Source organism: Erpetoichthys calabaricus, chromosome 6 (assembly GCF_900747795.2).
Source record: "Erpetoichthys calabaricus chromosome 6, fErpCal1.3, whole genome shotgun sequence".
NCBI classification, from domain to species: Eukaryota; Metazoa; Chordata; class Cladistia; order Polypteriformes; family Polypteridae; genus Erpetoichthys; species Erpetoichthys calabaricus.
In genome coordinates, this window is record NC_041399.2 from 59,658,389 (window position 1) to 59,680,306 (window position 21,918).

General features: G+C 35.9%; 1 protein-coding gene across 1 annotated transcript in view; it reads left to right on the forward strand.

The window, feature by feature from the left end:
* The first annotated feature begins 11,213 nt into the window (after positions 1-11,213).
* dsc2l (desmocollin 2 like) overlaps positions 11,214-21,918 on the forward strand; it is a 30,883-nt gene continuing 20,178 nt past the window's right edge. The window contains exons 1-6 of the mRNA XM_028803631.2: positions 11,214-11,513; positions 14,508-14,598; positions 15,005-15,210; positions 15,720-15,824; positions 16,204-16,359; positions 20,722-20,863. Of these exons, the coding sequence (XP_028659464.2) occupies positions 11,442-11,513; positions 14,508-14,598; positions 15,005-15,210; positions 15,720-15,824; positions 16,204-16,359; positions 20,722-20,863 (772 nt within the window). The 5' untranslated portion in view covers positions 11,214-11,441. The remainder of the gene's footprint in view (positions 11,514-14,507; positions 14,599-15,004; positions 15,211-15,719; positions 15,825-16,203; positions 16,360-20,721; positions 20,864-21,918) is intronic.

A 21,918-nucleotide genomic window follows, 5' to 3' on the forward strand; every position in this document is an offset into this window, starting at 1 on the left:
CATATGATGACTCAGGCACTGTCACGAGTGGCAGCCTTTCCAGCAGCTCCGTGTATGACTTTATCTTTCTACCTTTTTCTCTATTTTTCTCTATTTTACTGATCACTCCTACCACTTTCTTTTATGTGGACTCATTCCCTGGACACTTTTTACTACTTTTTACTACTTTTTACTGCTTGGACATGGATTTTTACACGCCGAGACTCATCTATTCAGGTAGTCAACTTCAAGAGCTGAGAACAAAGGCCAGTGCCGGTGTGGTTCCCTATTTAGCCGATGAGGTAAGAAGGTCGTATTGTGGCAGCAGAGCTGGCGTTAAGCTAAAATCCAAGCGGCTAGCGAGAAGGTGGCGATACAAGCCTTCGGTGCCTTCTATATTCCTGGGAAATGTGAACTCACTACCAAATAAGATCGACGAACTGGCTGCGCTGGTGAAAAATGTCAGGACCTACAGAGAACGCAGTTTGCTGTGTTTTTGTGAAACGTGGCTAAGAACTAACATCCCAAATGCTAACATGGAGCTACCCGGGTTTAGTACAGTTAGAGCGGACAGAGACGCAAATACCTGCGGGAAACGGAAAGGAGGAGGACTCGCTCTTTATGTGAATACAAGGTGGTGCAACTCTGGACATGTAAATGTGAAAATCTCCACTTGCTGCAGGAACATCGAACTGTTGGCCGTAAGTCTGTGTCCCTACTACTTGCCCAGAGAGTTTGGACACGTCATTGTTGTTATTGTTTACTTTTTTAACAGGTTTGACCACCCTAATCCACTCTCACTCTCACCTCGGAGTACTGCACCCTCCACACATCCTTCTGCTGATACCAGCATAGGAAAAACATCCCCACCCATAATTACAACAGCGCAAGTGAGCAGAGAGCTGAGGAGACTTCGTTCCAGCAAAGCAGTGGGTCCAGATGGAGTATCGCCACAACTGCTGAAGGTCTGTGCATCGGAGCTCGGGGGTCCTCTACAGCGCATCTTCAACCTGAGCCTGGAACAGGGGAGAGTCCCGAGGCTTTGGAAAACATCTTGTATCACCCCAGTCCCAAAGGTATCACGTCCTAGTGAGCTGAATGACTTTCGGCCTGTTGCTCTGACATCACATGTGATGAAGACCATGGAGAGGCTGCTGCTTCACCACCTTAGGCCACAGGTTCAACACGCCCTTGACCTTCTGCAGTTTGCATATCAGGAGAAGGTGGGAGCGGAAGATGCCATCATCTATATGCTACACCGATCCCTCTCTCACTTGGACAGAGGCAGTGGTGCTGTAAGAATTATGTTTCTAGACTTCTCTAGCGCCTTCAACACAATCCAACCTCTGCTCCTTAGGGACAAGCTGACAGAGATGGGATTAGATTCATACCTAGTGGCATGGATCGTGGACTATCTTAAAGACAGACCTCAGTATGTGCGCCTTGGGAACTGCACGTCTGACATTGTGGTCAGCAACACAGGAGCGCCACAAGGGACTGTACTTTCTCCGGTCCTGTTCAGCCTATATACATCGGACTTCCAATACAACTCGGAGTCCTGCCATGTGCAAAAGTTCGCTGATGACACTGCTATCGTGGGCTGTATCAGGAATGGGCTGGAGGAGGAGTATAGGGACCTAATCAATGACTTTGTTAAATGGTCCGACTCAAACCACCTACACCTGAACACCAGCAAAACCAAGGAGCTGGTGGTGGATTTTAGGAGGCCCAGACCCCTCATAGACCCAGTGATCATCAAAGGTGACTGTGTGCAGATGGTGCAGACCTATAAATATCTGGGAGTGCAGCTGGATGATAAATTAGACTGGACTGCCAATACTGATGCGCTGTGCAAGAAAGGACAAAGCCGGTTATACTTCCTTAGAAGGCTGGCTTCCTTCAACATCTGCAATAAGATGCTGCAGATGTTCTATCAAACAGTTGTGGCGAGCGCCCTCTTCTACGCAGTGGTGTGCTGGGGAGGCAGCATTAAGAGGAAAGACGCCTCACGCCTGGACAAACTGGTGAGGAAGGCAGGCTCTATTGTTGGCATGGAGCTGGACAGTTTAACATCTGTGGCAGAGCGAAGGGCGCTCAGCAGGCTCCTACCAATCATGGAGAATCCACTGCATCCATTAAATAATGTCATCTCCAGACAGAAGAGCAGCTTCAGCGACAGACTGCTGTCACTGTCCTGCTCCACAGACAGATTGAGGAGATCATTTCTCCCCCAAACTATGCAACTCTTTAATTCCACCAGGGGGGGTAAACGTTAATATTTAACATTATACATAGTTATTGTCTGTTTTTTTCACCTGTATTATTATCATTCTTTAATATTATTTATTGTATCAGTATGCTGCTGCTGAAGAATGTGAATTTCCCATCGGGATTAATAAAGTATCTATCTATCTATCTATCTATCTATCTATCTATCTATCTATCTATCTATCTATCTATCTATCTATCTATCTATCTATCTATCTATCTATCTATCTATCTATCTATCTATCTATCTATCTATCTATCTATCTATCTACATCCCTCCTCGGGCAGACGTAGAGATAGCAGGTGACATCATCCATTCCACTGTTGCTAAACTACAAATGCAGCACCCCAAGGCACTTGTGCTAATCACTGGAGACTTTAACCATGTGACTCTGGACAAAACATTACCTGCCATCTCCCAGTATGTGGATTGTAACACCCAGGGAAATAGGACTATTGACCTACTGTATGCAAACGTTAAAGACGCATACAGTGCCACCCCGCTGGCTGCGCTTGGGAAAGAAGATCATAACCTGGTTTTGCTTCAGCCTCACTGAGGTAGAGCAGGCTCTGAGAGACTGCTTTGGGACTACGGACTGGGATATCCTGCAGGGGTCACATAGTGAGAACATTGAGGAGGTTGTTGACTGCACTACTGACTACATCAACTTCTGTATGGACATTGTAGTTCCAGTAAGAACAGTACGCTGCTATGCTAACAACAAGCCATGGATTACAAGTGACATCAAGGGCTTTTTGAACCAGAAGAAAAGGGCTTTTAAAGGCGGTGATCAGCATGAGCTCAAGCGGTGCAGAAGGAACTCCGAGTCCAGCTCAGAGCGGCGAAGGAGCAGTACAGGAGAAAGCTGGAGCAGAAGTTGCAGAATAACAGCATGAAGGAAGTGTGGGATGGGATGAAGATCATCACTGGCTGCAACACGAAGTGGGGTGCCACCATCGAGAGAGACGTGGAGAGAGCAAACCAGATGAACAACTTCTTTAACAGGTTTGACCACCCTAACCCACTTTCACCTCAGAGTACTGCACCCTCCACCCATCCTTCTGCTGATACCAGCATAGGAGAGAGTTTCCTCCCACCCACAGTTACAGCAGCCCAGGTAAGCAGAGAGCTGAGGAGACTTCGTTCCAGCAAAGCAGTGGGTCCAGATGGAGTATCGCCACAACTGCTGAAGGTCTGTGCATTGGATAAACTGGTGAGGAAGGCAGGCTCTATTTGTTGGCACGGAGCTGGACAGTTTGACATCCGTGGCAGAGAGATGGGCACTGGGCAGGCTCCTGTCAATCATGGAGAATCCACTGCATCCACTAAACCCCCATACTATGAGACTCATCAATTCCACTTCGGGGGGGGAAACGTTAACTTTATACAAAGTTATTGTCTGTTATACCTGCATTTTTATCACTCTTTAATTTAATATTGTTTTTTATCAATATGCTGCTGCTATCTATCTATCTATCTATCTATCTATCTATCTATCTATCTATCTATCTATCTATCTATCTATCTATCTATCTATCTATCTATCTATCTATCTATCTATCTATCTATCGAGAAAGAAACGAAATTCAATCACATGCAGTTATATGTGGCATTGTCACGTTGAAAGTCCAAACACAGAATCACATTTCAATGCAATATTGATGAAAATTTAATTGAAAAAATTGTTTTTACTTAAGTTTTTCATTAGTTTTTACATGTTAATTTCAAAGCCAAACAGAACGAAATTGTATTATACAACAAATAATTCTTAACGCAACATGAAACATAATTTACATTCCAATTATTATGTTTTAATATTTTTTAATATGGTTAATTACTCACTGTAATGTAAAATGGTTAGTAAATTGTACATCTGCATTCCCAAACGCGAACGGCAGAACCGCAAAGAGGCTAGTGCGTAGCGCAAGCACTGGGGTTGGCGAGCAAAGCAAGCAGGGGGCAAAGCCCCCTAGTTTACATAAAAATCAAGAAATTGAAATGATGAAAAACTTTTCTTATTGCCTTCACATTATTTCTTTTTTTATAACTTTCCATAACAAAAGAATTTTTTTTCTATTTTAGTTTTATAAAACTCACTTTAAATTCAAATGTACCAACCACCTAACAGGCTCTGATACTTATTTTCAATGTTTTTTATAAGACCATTGTACAGGTTATACAGTATGCTGCTTTGGCGTTTCTGCCTGTCACACCTCTGCAGGTGCCCTTGGGTGAGCTACAGGGTTGTCTGCTGAAGACCACCATTCATACCTGTTTTGCCCCTTTGCCTTGGAAGTGGCACATTGAGGACAACTCTCTGCCACCCCCTGCAGCTTCCTTTATAGGGGTGTTCAATCCCAAACACTGTCCTTCCTTCAAAGTCACAACCAGTAGCTGGTATTTTCTGCCTCCTCTCTCAGCTCCTTTATAGCTTTCCATAGGTTTGACCGTGTCCTGCCAGCACCATCAAGCAGCTGAGCTGCTGCCTTGCTATCAAAGCCCACCATGCAATCTCTATAGGGTAGACCCTGGACTCCCAGCCGGCATCTTGGCACACTTCTGTTGTTTTCTTTCATGGACTGCTGTCATGCCCTCTTCCCAGGGGATGGTAAATTCTATCATGAGGACCCTTCTTTCCATTTCAGACATACTAATAATATATGGCCAGAATAAAAATTATTGCAAAATAAGGAACTCTAATGCTCTGTTGTCTTATGAAAAATTAGGATTTTTAATTTTTCTGGTTGGTTGTTGCAGTCCCTGTATAATTGAAAAAGGCTAACTTTTGTGATATTCAGGAAGCACTTCTTTTCTAAAGAACACCAAGATAACAAGAAAGGGACACATATGGATGATTTTACTCATTTTCTCCAAGATTCATTTAATGTACAAAGGTTGTATTGCTAAAATATCACAGAATCCACAAAAGCCTAGGTAATGACATTGCAGAAGAGGAAGTGGAATAGGAAAGGTAAGCTTTTGTCAAGAATTCCATATCAAAATAGGTGTTCTCCATGGTGTCCTTCAGTAACCTTAAAAAAGAATCAGCTGTGTATTTAACAACTGTGAGATTAAAGAAATACAAAAGAGATGACGTAACTTGTCAAAGGCATGACCAATGTTTTAGTCATACAAAATAGTATCATAATTTTCATATACTGTACAGAGACTAAATAGTGTGTCACAGCAGAGGTAATAAAGAAAAAAACAAAACAAACTGAGTAGTCATCACCCTGACCATGAGTGATATTTTACTGTCAAGGGATGTTCCCTCCTCTAACCTCAAGCTGTTTAGCAGAATTCACAGACTATTACTTTGTTTATACAACTTTTGCCCTCAAAAAGTGAAAAAAAAAATATTTGCAGGAAGTAGTAAAGTAAAATGAGATTTTTTAAAATGTCAATAGGCCTATGAAAGCTGTAGAATGGCATTGCTATGATTGGAGAAAATCACAGATTATACCAGCAGAGTTATCCTTTTAATTTTTTTTTTATTTTTTGCTTAGTTATTTTGACAGTATCTTTATGGCTTGAAAGTTCAAATACAATTCTGGGATGTTGGCCTTAGAGGCAGGGTTTCAAAGAAAAGGCCATATACGAAATTGTCAAATAAAAAGAAAAGGTTAAAACAGACATGTTAGAAATCACCCAAAAAATCCACCATCTAATGTCTGAACTACTTTGTCTATTTTAACCTTTTCATTTCACTGTTGCAGATGACACCAGCATTTGGTGTGAGGTACTTGAAGAAGCAGCCAACTGAGGATCTGTAAGGCATTTGTTTCTAAAACTATAGACTCTGATGCACTTATCTTCTTATATAGCTGTGCATTTGAGCCTTCCACGTCTTTTTCTGTCCTGATTAGATCTAGTTTTCCTCCTTTTCTCAAGACAGTAGCTAACAGTTTTGTGTTAAATCTTCATTTTCCTGGCCATTTGTTTTGTGGAATAACCTTCACTTCCAAAACAATAACAGAACAATATTCTTTTGAGGTACCTATTGTATTGCTCTTTTTATCCCAGAATTGAACTTAAACAAATGCCAGTACATTGCAAACCAAGGAAAAAAGGGCAAAGACTTCTCTAATAAACAATTAGCATTTAGACATGAATAATTAGGGCTGAGCAAAGAGAGTTAACCATTAGGACACTGGAGTAATGGCTGCTGAAAATGGAGCTTTGCTGTCACACAGTACGAAAAGAAAAATGTATATATCAGTCATTTCAAACAGTAATAGCCATTTGAAACATTAGTAATGCTTTAGCTATATTTTTAATTACTTTAATGGAACCTTGACAAAAAAGAATACAGTACCATTAAAAACATGAAACTTTTTGATTGCTTCTAAACTTTTGAATGTTAGTATATTTGCTTTTTAATGACTGATGGTTTCCTTTATGGTAAAATAAAACTATACTATAAAAGACAACATGTTTTCTGTACAATTGAGGATTTGAATAGAAAAATAATTAAACATTTAAAATGTGTATTGCACTGAGGAGCATAACAGAATATAATAGGATAATGAAAGATAATAGACACTGATTGCTGCTGTAAGTCTAGGCATTACTGACTGGGCAACTAGTAATTTATTAACATCTATGTTGTTCTTCTATCTCAGGGGTCCTCAATCACGGTCCTGGAGGGCCGCAGTGGCTGCAGGTTTTTGCTCCTATCCAATTGTTTAATAAGAAGCACTTATTGCTCAAGTAACACTTCTGCTTCATTTCAGTTGTCTTGCTCATTACGATTTTGAACCCTTATTGCTTATTTTAGTCTTAAACAGCTCTATTCTTGGTTTTTAATTGCTCCTAATTAGCAATAACAACAAAAGAGAAAAGCATTTCTCCATTTAGCTTGTTACCATTTACACCTCTGTGTGTATTTATCGTGCACTATTGGGTTTAATTAAATACTTGGAAGGAAGGTGAAGAGAAAAAAGTGAAGGACTAAGAATTACACCTCCATTTTAACCTTCAAATCATTTGGATGATATCCTTAGAAAGGGGAAGAAAATCTAGGATATGAGAATGACCTGACATAGCAGAGTTAAAGCACTAACAAGCCATGAAATTAAATTATTGGCAAGAATTGATTTCTAATTAAGCAACCAGATTAGAACAAAAACCTGTAGCCACTGTGGCCCTCCAGGACTGTGATTGAAGACCCCTGTTCTATCTTAAACTAAAGATCTTGCAATTTCCATTACTTGGTCACACTGGACTGGAGCTTGGACTGACACAATTCAAGGACCAACAATGTATAAGAAGCCAGTTATTATATAATAATTTGTAGTCCACTCATTTTTCATACAGGTGAGGTGGATTTTTTTAAATATACAGTATCTGCACACTCTTAAATGAAAAAGCAAATGAAGTGTCAACACATAAAACCCTTGCAAACAAGATTATTTGAGAATTCATAAATCTTTATTTTATATAACCCTTTAATAGCTCCCACTGTGACAAGATGCTTAATAAATCAATCAAGAGTCATAACGTCATAACATAAGAGTCATAAGTCATAACATAAGAGTCATAAGTCATAACAGCAATGTTTACAAATCAAGACAGACTACTTATCTGTCAGAAAACACAGCTTAACTGAAGTAGCCTCCCATGCCATATAAAAATTCAAATATTCAGAGAAAAAATTACAAAGGTTAGACATCAGACCTGCCTTTGTGCAGCCTCTACTTCTTCGAGTTGTGCCAAGTCCCATTAATACATTGTTGGACACTATTGTTGCCGCCTAATGGAAACAGGATACAAGCAAGATGCGGGACTCCTTAAAATAAAGGGCATCCTAAGGGTACTCAGCATGTACTCTTCAAGTTAGGGTGCAAGCATGAGATTTGTATACATACAGTATTTAAATCTCTCTTGCTCTGTGAGGACTTTGATTTTTTTTATTTACTGATACAAATCTCAGCAATTAGCTACTTATTTGTTGCCTTTTTCAAAACAATTGACACAGGCAAAATTACATGCTTTTTGGTGGGCAAATAAATAGACAGATCTTAAATAGCAGGTAGTAATACATTAAATTATTTCAAGTTTGTTTTTGCTTTACTTTTTTTGCTTTTACTTTTGTTTGATGCTACTTGCTATTAAGAAAATATAGACTGATAGTTGAAAGATTAAGTATTGTATTGGGATCTGTCAATAATTATGCATTATATGAAGTCTGATTCTGTCATTCTTAACTTGCCAGTATTCCAATACTATTGTTATTTAAAAAAAATTGAACCACCAACAAACTCGAAAATATGACCTGTTCTCATTACTTTCTTTAGGCAAAGTGATAGACAAACTAAATGAAAGAAAAAGCAGGCTACATCTGCTGAACATTAAGCAAATGGCAGAGGCAGACAATGTGACAAAAACATGATAATAGGAGGAAGAAGTAGAATAGCATCATCTGCTGAGTGTGAAATGTGTGATACAGAATGCAAGAATGACAAATATGGAGAAATACATGCGACCACGGGTTCACTTGTAACCAGTTTGGCTAGTCTGATGGGCATCAGGTGCAGGATGCAGAATGGAAGAATGACAAAGTCAGAGAAATCCTGGGGCTAGAACCTTGATCTTAGTCTTGACTGAAAGCTTATGACCTTTATGTTCTAGTAATTCAAAAAATTTGAGGTAGCAGCAAACTCAACAATCTGACTTGCACTTGCTGATTACATTCAGTGAAATGCTAGGCAAAAGTAACATGGAAAAAAAAAAAAAGCCCAGTGATATCTGCTGAGCATCAAGCAAATCGCAGAGTCTGATAGGAAGATGAAGAACATCATAATAGGAAGGAGAAGAGGAGCAGTGCTATGTGCTGAATGTCAAGTTCATGATACAGAATACAAGAATGACAAAGATGGAGAAATGCATATGACTAGGACTCCAGTTTTAACCACTGAGACTAGACTGATAAGCATCAACTGTGGGATACAGAATGCAAGAATAACAAAGGCAAAGGAATGCATACAACCAAAGGTTCAGGTGTTTTACTTGTTATAAAAATAATACTTTTGTATTATACCGGTTGCATATTATCTGGTGTGAATATGAGAGAAAATGTAAGTTCAGTTTCCTTTTATGTGGCTGTATCACTCAAGGTTGCCTCTCAGACAGCCTGCTTACAGACCATTACTGTAGTCGCTTACTATTGTCTATTTTATTGTTTTTGAAGTTTCCATAAAACAACAGTTGAAATCACCAGTGTTGAGCCTTTTCCCAAACAATAAATAACAATAAGTAAAGCAAAGTGCTTTGCCTCAGCATTAAACATGAATGGGCTTTTGTCATAGCAATCTATTGACCCAAAGGTGTATCAGGTTACCAGACCTGAAAATCAGCTTTGGCAAAAAAAAGACATATTTTTTCCCCTCAAATTTATGAGAATCAATTTTTCTGAATAAACTTTTCTAGTACAGATAGGAGTAGATTGCAGAAAACATTCTTGGACAGAATGACACTTCCAAACTTATTCACAAAAAAGTTAAATATTGAAGATGTTATATTTTTTGTGATAAATGTATTGGTAAGATTTTTTTGAGAAAAAATCAATTTGACTAAAATAAATGACTATGTTAATAAAAATTAGTTACAAACAAATTGAAATCACTGACTCATTGGTACGAGAAAATCCCCACATACAATATACCGTATGACTCATTTTGATGTAGTTTTAAAGGATGTCGAGGTTTTGGGGGTTCCCCTTATTTTTGGCCCCCTAGACCCCAAAAAAGTTTATTTAGGCCATTTTTAGACCATATTTTGTGAGAATCTTACACCCTTTTGATAAAGACTAAAAAATCAGCAAAAATGATCAGAAGGACTTGAGATTCCCTAGGGTTTCGTTTTTTAACGGGATGTGTGGGGTAAAAGTAACTACTTTTCACAAAACAAAAAAAAGGAGATCGGTATTATAGGTATGTGGGCTGTCGTGTCATTTTCAAGGTTGTTGACCACAGATATGGTATATTTGGTTCTTTACTGGTGGTCCTAAGAACTTCTCCCATAGGGTTAAAAATGACACATTTCAAACAGAGACATTTGGAGTATCGCTTAAAACTATTTCAATTTCACCGCTTACAAATATATTATTTTTTACTTTTCATCCTTTACTAGGGATCAAGACATCCGCGGACTTCTATCAGAGGATGAAAATTACATATCTCTATTACAATCTTGTATAGTTAGTCTTTAAACATTTAAACCGAAGCAGCTTAATATTTCAAATTATGACGATCTATTCTTGTTTATTGCGTACTGTACTCCTAATGAAGTAAATCATCACATTTCGTATGAACACCCAGAATTAGAGCGGCTTACATTAATGCAGACTTTGTGTTCATTTGCAGATGTGCAATGCACATACAGTGTATTGCTGTCTCGTAATGAATAAATAAATGCCATCCAAGCTGAAGCAGCACGTACAGTTAAGGTGAGTTGGCATAGAGAACTTCAGTGATAGGATGTGTTTCCTTTCGCTCGAGTCACGTGTTGTGCGTTTCGATTCAGCTGCACTTTGACCAAAGAGCGGTCTCTGGTGGGTCTCAATCTATAATGTGGAATGTCCGTTCATTATTGTATCCATTCAAGTTTCGTGACCGTGGCATCTGCGTGTGCAGATACACAATTACATGGCAGGACACTTCCATGAACCCACACTCGCATCTTCGGTCCCCTCAACTGTTTTGTTAACGTCGTTCTATATGTAGTACTTAAGAAATGCACTGTCAGCCTCGTTACAAGTCGTTGTTTACCCGTTTGCTCATGCACACACAATGCCACTTGTTGATTAAAATGTATCTCTACTTATTCCTAATTCTTTGCAGTAGCTTTTTGAAGCTGTCTGTTTTCTGTACGGCGTAACGCTTCAGCAGCACGGTATGTGAAATATACTCCTGTACAGCAAGGGTGGGGCTAGGCAGGGCAGCCAGCCTTGCCTTAAGAGGCCATGAGCGGGGCGCTCATGGACTACAGAATCAGACGGCAGAGGAGTGCTGGAACCTGTTCGTGCGCGACAGGGCTGAGATATTAATTAACAAAGGCGTGGAGCTACCTGGCTCCAATTAACACCAACACTCGGTTTTAAACGAGAGTCGTTTTTTTATTCTTTTTCTTCCAGTCAAATACGTACTTTACACTTCGGCCTTTTTACCTGCAAGCGCTCAGCTGAAAAAGTGGAATGGACGGCAGGGTATATCGGAGATACAAAATGGCATACTGGAATTATTTCTGCTGGGGAGTTTCTCTGATGGTGAGCAACTACGGAAATTTTAATTTTCTTTCAGACATTTCTGTTTTGGTGTACGATTTTGGAAAATAGATTTTATTCTCAAAAATATTTTTAGGGATAATGAATGACAAAGTAATTAAAATACTATTCTTGCAAATATTCTTTGAAATTGTTAAAAAGGTTTAAAGGTGTTAATGGAAGAAAATTACTTCGGCTGGAAACATGACCGCTATTCTTCTGCTTTGTGAATATGTCACGCAGCTGAGTGCTCTTGTAGGTATCAATATGGAAAGAAAACCCATCTTCTAGTCTTTTTAACAGATGCCCACAAGTACTGCCTGTTAAGTCAAGATTTGCGATTATCGCTGGATATCTTAATAGCTGGCGGTCACGTCACTTTATTAAAGGTCTATTTAGATATGTTAAAAGTTGACATTGTACAACTAGTATATGACACGGGGACACCTTACCGACATACGGATTGCCAATTAAAACGGCTTCATGGTTTTTTCATGAATTTTGTTACACTATTATTACTGCCGCACAAGTCAACTTTAAATATGAGACAGACTGCCGTACTTCATTAGAATACCTTCATTGTTAATAATGAGAAAACTTGTTCGACTGGAACAAAACGATGAGTTTTCTCGGTTTGAATGACCGTTTTTGACAAAATTACTGATTTTTTTGGTTGTTTAGAGTGCAGTGCATAATAAAAAAAAGTGACTTAAGTTGTATTGTAAATGTTCATGTTTAAGGTAATACAGCCTACACGCAAAAATGTCATTTCCAAACAATAAGGTCTCACTTCTAGGTTTTTTTGTGTGCGATTTGACGTTCTCTAACAATACAGCCTTCCATGCTTCTCTCCAGACACTTAGTAACAGTGTATAAGAAAGGTGTGTGTAGTGCATACCGTTTGCTGAGTAATCGCATCGGATTTGCGGGTTTTGCCGGTGTGCCTGACTAATGTGTTTTTTGATGGAAGCATCGTACACGTTTAACTCTCCTGGTGCCGTTATGTTGTTATAGTGAAAATGTTTTAAGGACGCGACATTCATTGTGATTCTAGCAATGTGTTCCTTTGCTGCATTAAATCCACTTTCCATTCGGGGTTGACGTTAAGGATTTGCTAAAGTAATGACTACAGAAAATTACCCAAGAACGAATTTTTTCTTAAGGTTTGGACAAAACCCGAATTAGACACAGGGTTAACTGCAGGGCATTCATGCACATCCCCACGTGTGTGTATCCGCTAATACAGTTTTACAATACCAAAGGCTAAGCTAAAATTGTGCCTGTAGCATCCTCGTTCATAATTACTTCAGCTGGAAATTTTATTACATTAAAAGTTTAAATTTATGCAACTCCGCTGTTGGAGATGGAATGGCGCCAATTAAATGTGCAAACTGTAATACTTTTTCATTTCTTATACTTAGTAACTCAAATTTAACAAATAACTAAATAAATTTCTTATTCGCATATTCTATTTTTGTAACTAACGGATCGTTCTGTCTTAATAAGTAAATGAGCATTAACAATAACTGTGGCTATGATTTTAAAGGACACGATCAGAGGAACATTGTGATAATTGTGTTATTAGCTTTGGTGAGAGCAATGATAGTTATTTCCTATTAAAACACAATATAACATTTGATGGGAGAAAAAAAAGGTGTTTCTTGTGAAAAAATAATTATTTTAATTTTAATTGTTATTCGTTTGTGTGCTTTTAAAATGTTTTATGTTTTTGAAAAGGGCCTGTGTATGTATTATGATTTCTGTTAACCAAGTGCGTAGTGTTTTTGTATTTAGCATTTTGTTGCATGTAATTTTGTTTCATTTTGACTATACTGTTATATTAGAGTAGAACTTTCTAGGCTTAGTAGTTTAAGTATGTTCAATAAGAATGATTTGAATTATTATCATGTCACATTAAATACTTCTCCAAAAGAACTTTACTGTAAGAGTGAAATAAAATAAATATCACTTGTCCAACATTTTATAATTATATAGATTGCTAATTGTATCTTTGACACATAAGTACTTTTTGAAATTGAATATTTACTATTATATTTACTATACACATGTAAAGTAAATGGCACATGTAAAGAGCATTCTAACAATTATCACGTCTAGAAATAACCTCACTCTGACAAAATATAACCTTGAATTATATTTTCTCTGAAACTTCATTTTAATAAGACTCATGGTTTTGAATTGCATGTTTATTTTGTAGAAATTATGATTTGTGATGCACACCAGGAAAAATAGTTAAAAATTGAGATGAGACATAGTTTATCATGAGCTGTGTAGCAGCTAGCATCATTGATTCCACTTAGTTCCTGTTAATATTAATTGTTCACATTGGTTTTCTCAGTTCATCCTCTTTCTGTTTTGTTGTCTGAAGACATGCTGCTAACTAACTCTAAATTGGTTGGAGTGGACATGGGTATATTTGTGTTTGTTCTGAAATAAACAGCACTGGGTTACGCTGTTACGCTTCTGCATCCCATCATGTTGAAAAGGAAACAGCAGGTGTAGAAAATGGATTGATTAATGTGTTAATAATTTCCCATTATATCACCGTAGCTCAAGCTGTTAAGCTTTTTCACAATTATAAGCTAGGCACTGAAAGTGTAATTTTTTGTTGTACAGCTTTTTATTTTTTTATTGCGCACCTTTTATATTTCTGTCAACTGGTTGAGCACATAACACATAAAGTCACCAAATGCCATTTTTATTATATTAGGTCTATATATATGTAGATAGATAGATAGATAGATAGATAGATAGATAGATAGATAGATAGATAGATAGATATTACAAAGAAATATTCGAATTTGGGTTAAACTTCAACACACTGCCCCTTTGAAGATAATCAAGGTTACTCTAGTCAAAGTGGTTTTAAGTCAGCATGTTTTGTGCTGATTTTATTTTTAATTTTCTGATGTATACCAAAAATTAAGTTAATCAGTACTTTAGATAATTTTTAACATTTTTGTTGTTTGATTTAAGGTAATGACAATATCAGCAGAAGCCTGTGTATTTAACACTTTAAAAGTCACAGTTCCCGAAGAATTAAAACCTGGATATGTCATTCATAATGGTAAAACATTTCTTGCGCTTTTTTCTTACATTTTTGATGGGTACATTATAAGGAAAACAGTCAAATCCACATTATCATTTAAGTTGGTTTTAATAGATACAGTAGGTGGACATGAAGCTTATGAGGAAGGAACTATTTATTAAATATTTTTAAAAAACTGGTTTATGGGATTTTTTATTACAACAGGACTATAGTAATTGTTTATCAACTTCATTTTAATAATTTATTAAATGGTCATAAAATGTTTAACATTTAGTTTTCCTATTTTCTTATTTTGACAGTCTTATGTCATTTTGTTGAAAAATAAAGGTGTTTACTTAATGTCATTTATACCAAATTGTACACCCTTTATTACTACATAGACCTTTTTGCATACAAATAATTACTTTCATTTTGTTTTGTGTAGTGGATTTTAAAAGTTGCTTGAAAAATAGTGACTTTAGTCTACAATTAAGCGACCCTAACTTTGCAGTTCAACCAAGTGGCCTGCTATATGTAAATACCATGACTAATATACCCTCTGAAGGAAAGAATTTGACAATAACAGTTCAAAATGAAGAAACAAATATGAAGAGTGACATTTATGTAGTTTTGTTAGCAGAAGACCACAAGGTAAGGCGCTTCTAAATTTTATAACACTGAATGTAAAAAAAGATGTGACTGATTTAAAAATTATGTAAAATCATAATAAAAACTATTAATTACTTACACTTAGAGGGAAATTTTTAATAATCCATTTTTTAGTTTTGGTCATCTAAAACGTGAAATGAGAAATAGAAGATTGAATTTTAAGTAACATTTCAGGAAAGTACTTGTTCAACATCTTAATTTGGTGTCTGCTATCATTTTTAGCAAACCAAATTAGCCTCCACAGTCCTAATTAGTAAAAGCAGATGGAAAGTGAATATAAATTTGTTATGTTTTGTAAAGGGCCTTATGGATTAAAATTAGAGCTCATTAATAATTTTAATTTGAAATGCTACAAAAAGATTTACTGAAATAGTTGCTCAATGACACAGTAATACCTGAGCAGCGAAATCCTCTTTGCATGACAGACACTAAGAATGAATTACCTATATTAAAGACATGTTTATCTATTTTATGCTTTATTTACCCTAAAGGTGCAAAAACGGGCTTTGTTAAAGCGAGTAAAAAGAAAATGGAGACCATTGCCTTTCTCCGTTAAAGAGAATGCATTACCACCATTTCCACAGGAAGTCCAACAGGTAGTTTTTTTTTAAAAGATTTTTACACTAATATTCAGCATTTCAGCAAAAGTACAATGTATAGAAAATGTCATTTTTAGAATAATTTCACTAATTTAGTTGTTAGTGGGAACTATTTCATTTGCAATCTTATGTTATTTTAAATTATTGACAAAAGTTAGGAAAAATGAACAATTTTCATCTATAATTAGATATAATAATACACAATATTAATTAAATCGCTAAATAATACCACTCTAGATTCAGATTTGACTTATCTCGTCTTAAAGAAACTATTGGTACAAGTTTACCTTTGATTATTAAAAAAATATAGACAGACAGTTGTTAAAGTCAGTGTAGATATATTTTAAAAATGCATTGTTTTTTACCTTATCTCTAGATCCAATCAGACGCTTCGCAGAGTTATACCATTATTTACAAAATATATGGAATGGGAGTGGATAAACCTCCTGTTGACCTGTTCTCTGTGATACCTGAAACTGGAATGATACGTATTCATAGATCTGTTGATCGTGAAGAAATTCCACAATACAGAGTAAGTTTTTTTGCAAGAATGTTAAATAGACTGAATTAATATAACTGTAATTTTTTTATTTTAAATATTACAACATTTATGTAAAAGAGCTTTCTTAAGGTGTCAAAAGTTTTTGACAGTAATCAGAGTATTGTTATTTGTGCTGCATTTTGTTGCCCAGCTTAATTTTATAAATACTTGGGCAGGTTAAGAAAGAGTACTAGACAAATATACATAAACATAGTTGAACTATGGAGTGAAAAAAACTGTAAAACAATAAAGGTGGTGTAGCTGACCCAAATATTGAAAATCAATGCAGAATAAACACTTTTTGGGAAATTATAAATTTCCAGGTCAATCTCTATATCTGAAATATAATTGCTGAGTATTTTATAAATGCTGCCAAGATATTAAAAAAAGAATAACAATCAGCTGAATTGGCTGCCAGTTTCTCATAGGGCAAAAAAGAATCACATACCAATCAATTTTAGAGAATCCATTTAATTTGAATATCTTTGTGATGTAAGAGGAGACAAGAGTACCAAAAAAACCCATTCAGATTTGGGAAAAATAGACAATGACTGGGCCATGATTTGAATCACAGTTCCTGAAACTCTCATCCGAACAACTAAAAGTACTGGACTACAAACTTAAAGTTTTTATTTTATTAATGTAATGTATTCATGCAATATTTTTAAACATAATTCAGCATATAGAGGCTTAGATGCATATTGTGCCCTCATTAGAATTAATGCAACATATTTTTCAACACCCTTTTAATCTGATTTTATGTAAACTTTAACCCAGATGGTTCCTTCTGAAACTTTTGTTCATGCATGCATCTTAAATCCATTCCTTTAATAAAGATATTAGTTCATCTCTTACAGCAAGTATTTTAGGTGTTATGGATGCTGTGTGTGTTGGCTTATCCAACACATCATACTGGTATATTGTAAAATAGTTTCAAACAGTAATTTAATTAAAAGCTATATTTGGTTACTACATTCTCGACAGTAATGGCACATATTTTATATGCCACAAACTCCAACAGTCATTACCTATGCTTTGTTATATGTTTTTCAAAAGGATTTACCAATTTTCTTCCATATGTGTATTAGGTTAATGGATAGCCCTGAATTAATCTAGTGTTTGTGTTTCTGATATGATATACAATATTTCAATACATATCTGGGGTGGATTTCTGCGTTTTGGCCCATGCTTCTGATATAGGCTGCACTAAACAACAGCTAAAGGGAAAAGAGCTAGGGGAACTAAAATCTTACTTTTAAACATTGGCAGCGTTATAATTTAAATATTCCATGGCCATACTAAAATAAAGCATATTTATGAGATGTGCCTCTTAATGTCTTTGTGTAGCATTTCATATTTTATATCTTTGCAAATTGCATTTTTATGTCAGTATTAATGCGGAGTAATTAATTGAACTGATGTGACTTTACTATTGTGTGCATCTTATCAGTGAAACTAAACAAAAAGCAAACACTAGCAAAAGGCAAAATCAAACAAACCCGTATACCGTAAGTTTAAAGGAAGTGTTCTTTGTCTAATTTTTAATAAAACAGAACTCTTGTATTTTGTTAGGACTTAATTAAACAGTGTTGTTCAAAGAACAAATACTAGATTAGCATATGTACAAGTGACATTCAAAAAGTTTCCGCACTTTTTTACCTCTATTTATTAAGAATTTCAAAAACAAATTACATCACTTTTCTATATGGTGATGCAATTTTCCCAGCATCGTACCAACTTTTTAATGCCTAATTACTACTCCTCCCACCTTCACTGTTTCCAACGAAAATATAAAAGTGCGGAAACATTTTGAACGTCCCCTGTAATAGAGCTACACATTAGAGTTCCTTGGAAATGTAACAAGGGTGCTGCTCCACACAAAATATACAAAATAGGGGCTTCTTGTATGTGTAACAAAGGCAGGTTAATTATACAAGGAGAAATACACACTAAAAACATAGTAAATTCCTAGCAGCTCTACTGGACCTACTTACTGTATTCAAATGTCTGATGCCTTAGTTATCTTTCTTTTATCATTGTTTTCAAGTATTTGGTACCCATCAAATCATATTATCCTTCAGTCTCTTTTTTTTAGGGTAACATTGCAACACCAAATCATCATTTGTAATTCCTTTCACTCATTCAGGACATTTAACAAATTTACTACTAATTTCCCACGTTGAACGCTTTTGTAAATAAAGCTGTATAAAGAATTCCTGGGAAGGTGACCCTGGAATTTTGTTGGTTGATGTTTAGTATATTTTCCAGATTGTTGTATGTGTGAGCTGATCTAGAAAATTGCCAGATAAAGAATGCAAAGCATTACGACATCCTTATGTATATACTGTATGTTGATGCCCATGCTAGTCAACCTTGCTTTATGAGGACCATTCTCATAGCTGAACTCTTTGAAAAGTTAATGATAATCATCAGGTGGCTTTTAAAATAAAGGATCAGTCCTCCTTCAAAGTCAAGTACAAAATTGTTAAGAGCAGTCACCACCAAATAATGCCTTTTTCAGAGATACATTTGCACTAGTGAAAGGCACAGTAGCTGTGAGGCAAGGGCAGAGCTGCAGGAGTTAGGGCGCATGGCACACATTTCTCAGAAACTGAACTTAATGTAGCTTTCCATAATAATTTGTCTTGTACCCTTCATCTTTATACAGTATACTTGGCAGCTTTGTATTAGGCTATTCTGTATTACAGTTTTTAGTCCCCAGTGTTAATTATATCTCAAAAGCGTCTTTGTGAATTGCTCAAAATAATTAATTAACAAATAAACAGATAAAATACAGAACAAGGGTACTGATGCCCAATATAAATAAATGGATACAATTGTTTTAATATTTGCTATTTGGCATACTGTATTAATCCATGAGAGGAAATTGTCTTTTCGCATGACCTTTGGAGGACTGTGAGAAATACTCCATGATAATCAGAGAGTCCTGTCAGTGGTTCTTACATTGATATCAATTAGGATATACATATTTTAAGAAGTCCAATCACATCATACTCCTATATGCAATCATCAGAACTTGTACTTCTGACCAGCACCATGTAGAACACTCACTTCTCGTGACATATATGCACTTAGAGGCAGTGGGTATGCAGCACTAATATAGCCTTTTCATCTTGTGAATTGTGGTAACAGTGTGCTGTAAACCAGTTTGCCATCCCACCATAAAACAACACTACAGCTCTAGTTAGTTAAGAGAATAGAAGGCAAAGGAAGATTATTTCAAAGGTGATGATGCACTGTTCCATTGAAATGTGAACAGTGTCAGGATCATGGTGTCAGCAATTACTGTCAATTCCTGCACACTCATATCACTGAGACCAAGGCAAGCACTAACAGCTCCTTTTTATTTATTTCCTTTGAAAGTCTCAGCCAAATGGGCTGCTGCCACTCAAGTGTCTAGCCTCGCCCAGCCTCTGACATGCCTGCAGACAACTGCCTTACCGCAAAGTCAATAAAGAACTGTCTGTTAACTGTTAGTATACCTTCATGCACATCACGCACATATTTTATTTCCATCCATCTCCCCACAATTTTAATTTTCAGGCTTTCTGGAGGTACAAAGAGTTAATTACAGGGTCCTAGAGCCCTGGGACCCTTCATATTACATACCTTGTGAGATTTATAAACCTGTACAGATTTACTCTTAATCAGTATTCAAAAGGGTTTTTATTTGTATATTTGAAAAAAGGAGTTTAAACAACACCTGCCCAACTGAAGAATATATTCAAAATATGGGACTGTGAAAATGAAACTTGCAGATAACTGGAAGTTGACCATTTTTACCAAGGACAACTTTGAACAATAAGTAAAGTATGGTAATGACAGTGTCATAGTTTTCAATATGCAGTTATACAAATTTGAATGAAAAAACGAATTAAAGTGAAATTCTTTATTCAGTTTTTATATGGCTAACATTATTCTTTCCTGTATTCTTCTTATGTGTGAAAACAAGAAAACAGACACAGGAGGAGTTTCTCATTGTTGGACGAGGAAAATACAACCAACATCATGTTAAAAACTTCTAGCATTAGTATAGTGATGATTCAGCCCAATGAGAATAGAGTGGCTAATATTTTTATATTTTGGTATATTTATTTAAATCATCTTACAATTATGATGTTACAATTTTGTATAATCTTTCATAAACTAAATTAGCTAACTATCCTAATATGTTTTTTCTCATATTTAAATGGCTAATATTGAACTATTTGCAAGTTATTGTGCTTGAAATTTCAGTTTGCTGCAAATGTATATGCATCTGTGTTCCGCAATACTCACTGCCTGTAATATACTTTGGATAAATGTATTTCTGGTTTCTTTTCTGCTGTTTAGTTCTGGGGGCAAGCATTAACGCGAGATGGTCAAATTCGGGACAGCGTTCTTGACATTATTGTTAATGTTGAAGATGACAACGATAACACTCCAGTGATTCCAGCAGGACTAGTTATATACGTACCAGAACATTCTCCATCTGGTAATAAACATTTGTTGTACATATATACTCTTGGTTAAATTTTCATTTATATTCTTTTTGTTTGTAAGAGTAAATTCATTTACTACACCCCACTCCTAAACTTTGAAAACTTTTCTGATGTATTAACTTACTTAGTGAACAGTCAGATCCTAAGCAATAGTTAATTTTTTCAAGCTCTTACTTGAACTTTCTGCCATTAAAACTAGTGAGTATTAATACATATGTTTAGCCTGCACAGTAATGCCTTTAAAAAATGTTACAGTCAAAAGAAATGTTTAGGACATCTAAAATGCCTCTTAATAATTCAAGCAGTAAGTAGCTGAAAAGATCACTTCTAGTTCTATAATCATTTGACAGATTATTTCTATTGTAAATACTATGTACTAAATACTTTAATCATATTATAAACTAAGATTACAGTGAATAAACCTCCAAATGATGTTGTCATGTAGTTTTCTCTCTAATGGAGTACTAGGGTGTTGTACCGTGTTAGCCATTATGAATGTAGAGAAAAGCCAAGCAAAATGACACCTTTTATTGGCTAACTATTGTAGTCTTTCTAGTTAGCCAATAAAAGGTGTCATTTTGCTTGGCTTTTCTCTCTAATGGAGAAAAAACAGTAAATGTTTATGAAAAACTGTATGCCGGGTCTTTGCAAATAGCAAAACAACTACACTTACCTACTTAATTATCTTCCTGATTATCTGAGTATTTAAGAGAATATGCCATTAACATGTTTTTTTTCTGATAATATACTGCCTCATTAGCAATTGCCTGTTTTAATTGATCATTACAGTTCCCTCTAGACTCGGTGTTTAAATGAACTACTTCACAGACTACTAAAGTTTAATTTTACCCCAAATTTTATCTGCTACTTTGATTTTGATACCATTAATTAATACCTTTGAAAAATATATTTAATGAAGTTGTTGGCTAAAATAAGCTACCATACTATGGGGGTTCCTTTGAATGTTTCTATACAAATCATTACTGTATGTTTGGAAGTTTGGATATACAGTGTTGACTTTTATAATTATGGTACTTTTTTGTAATAG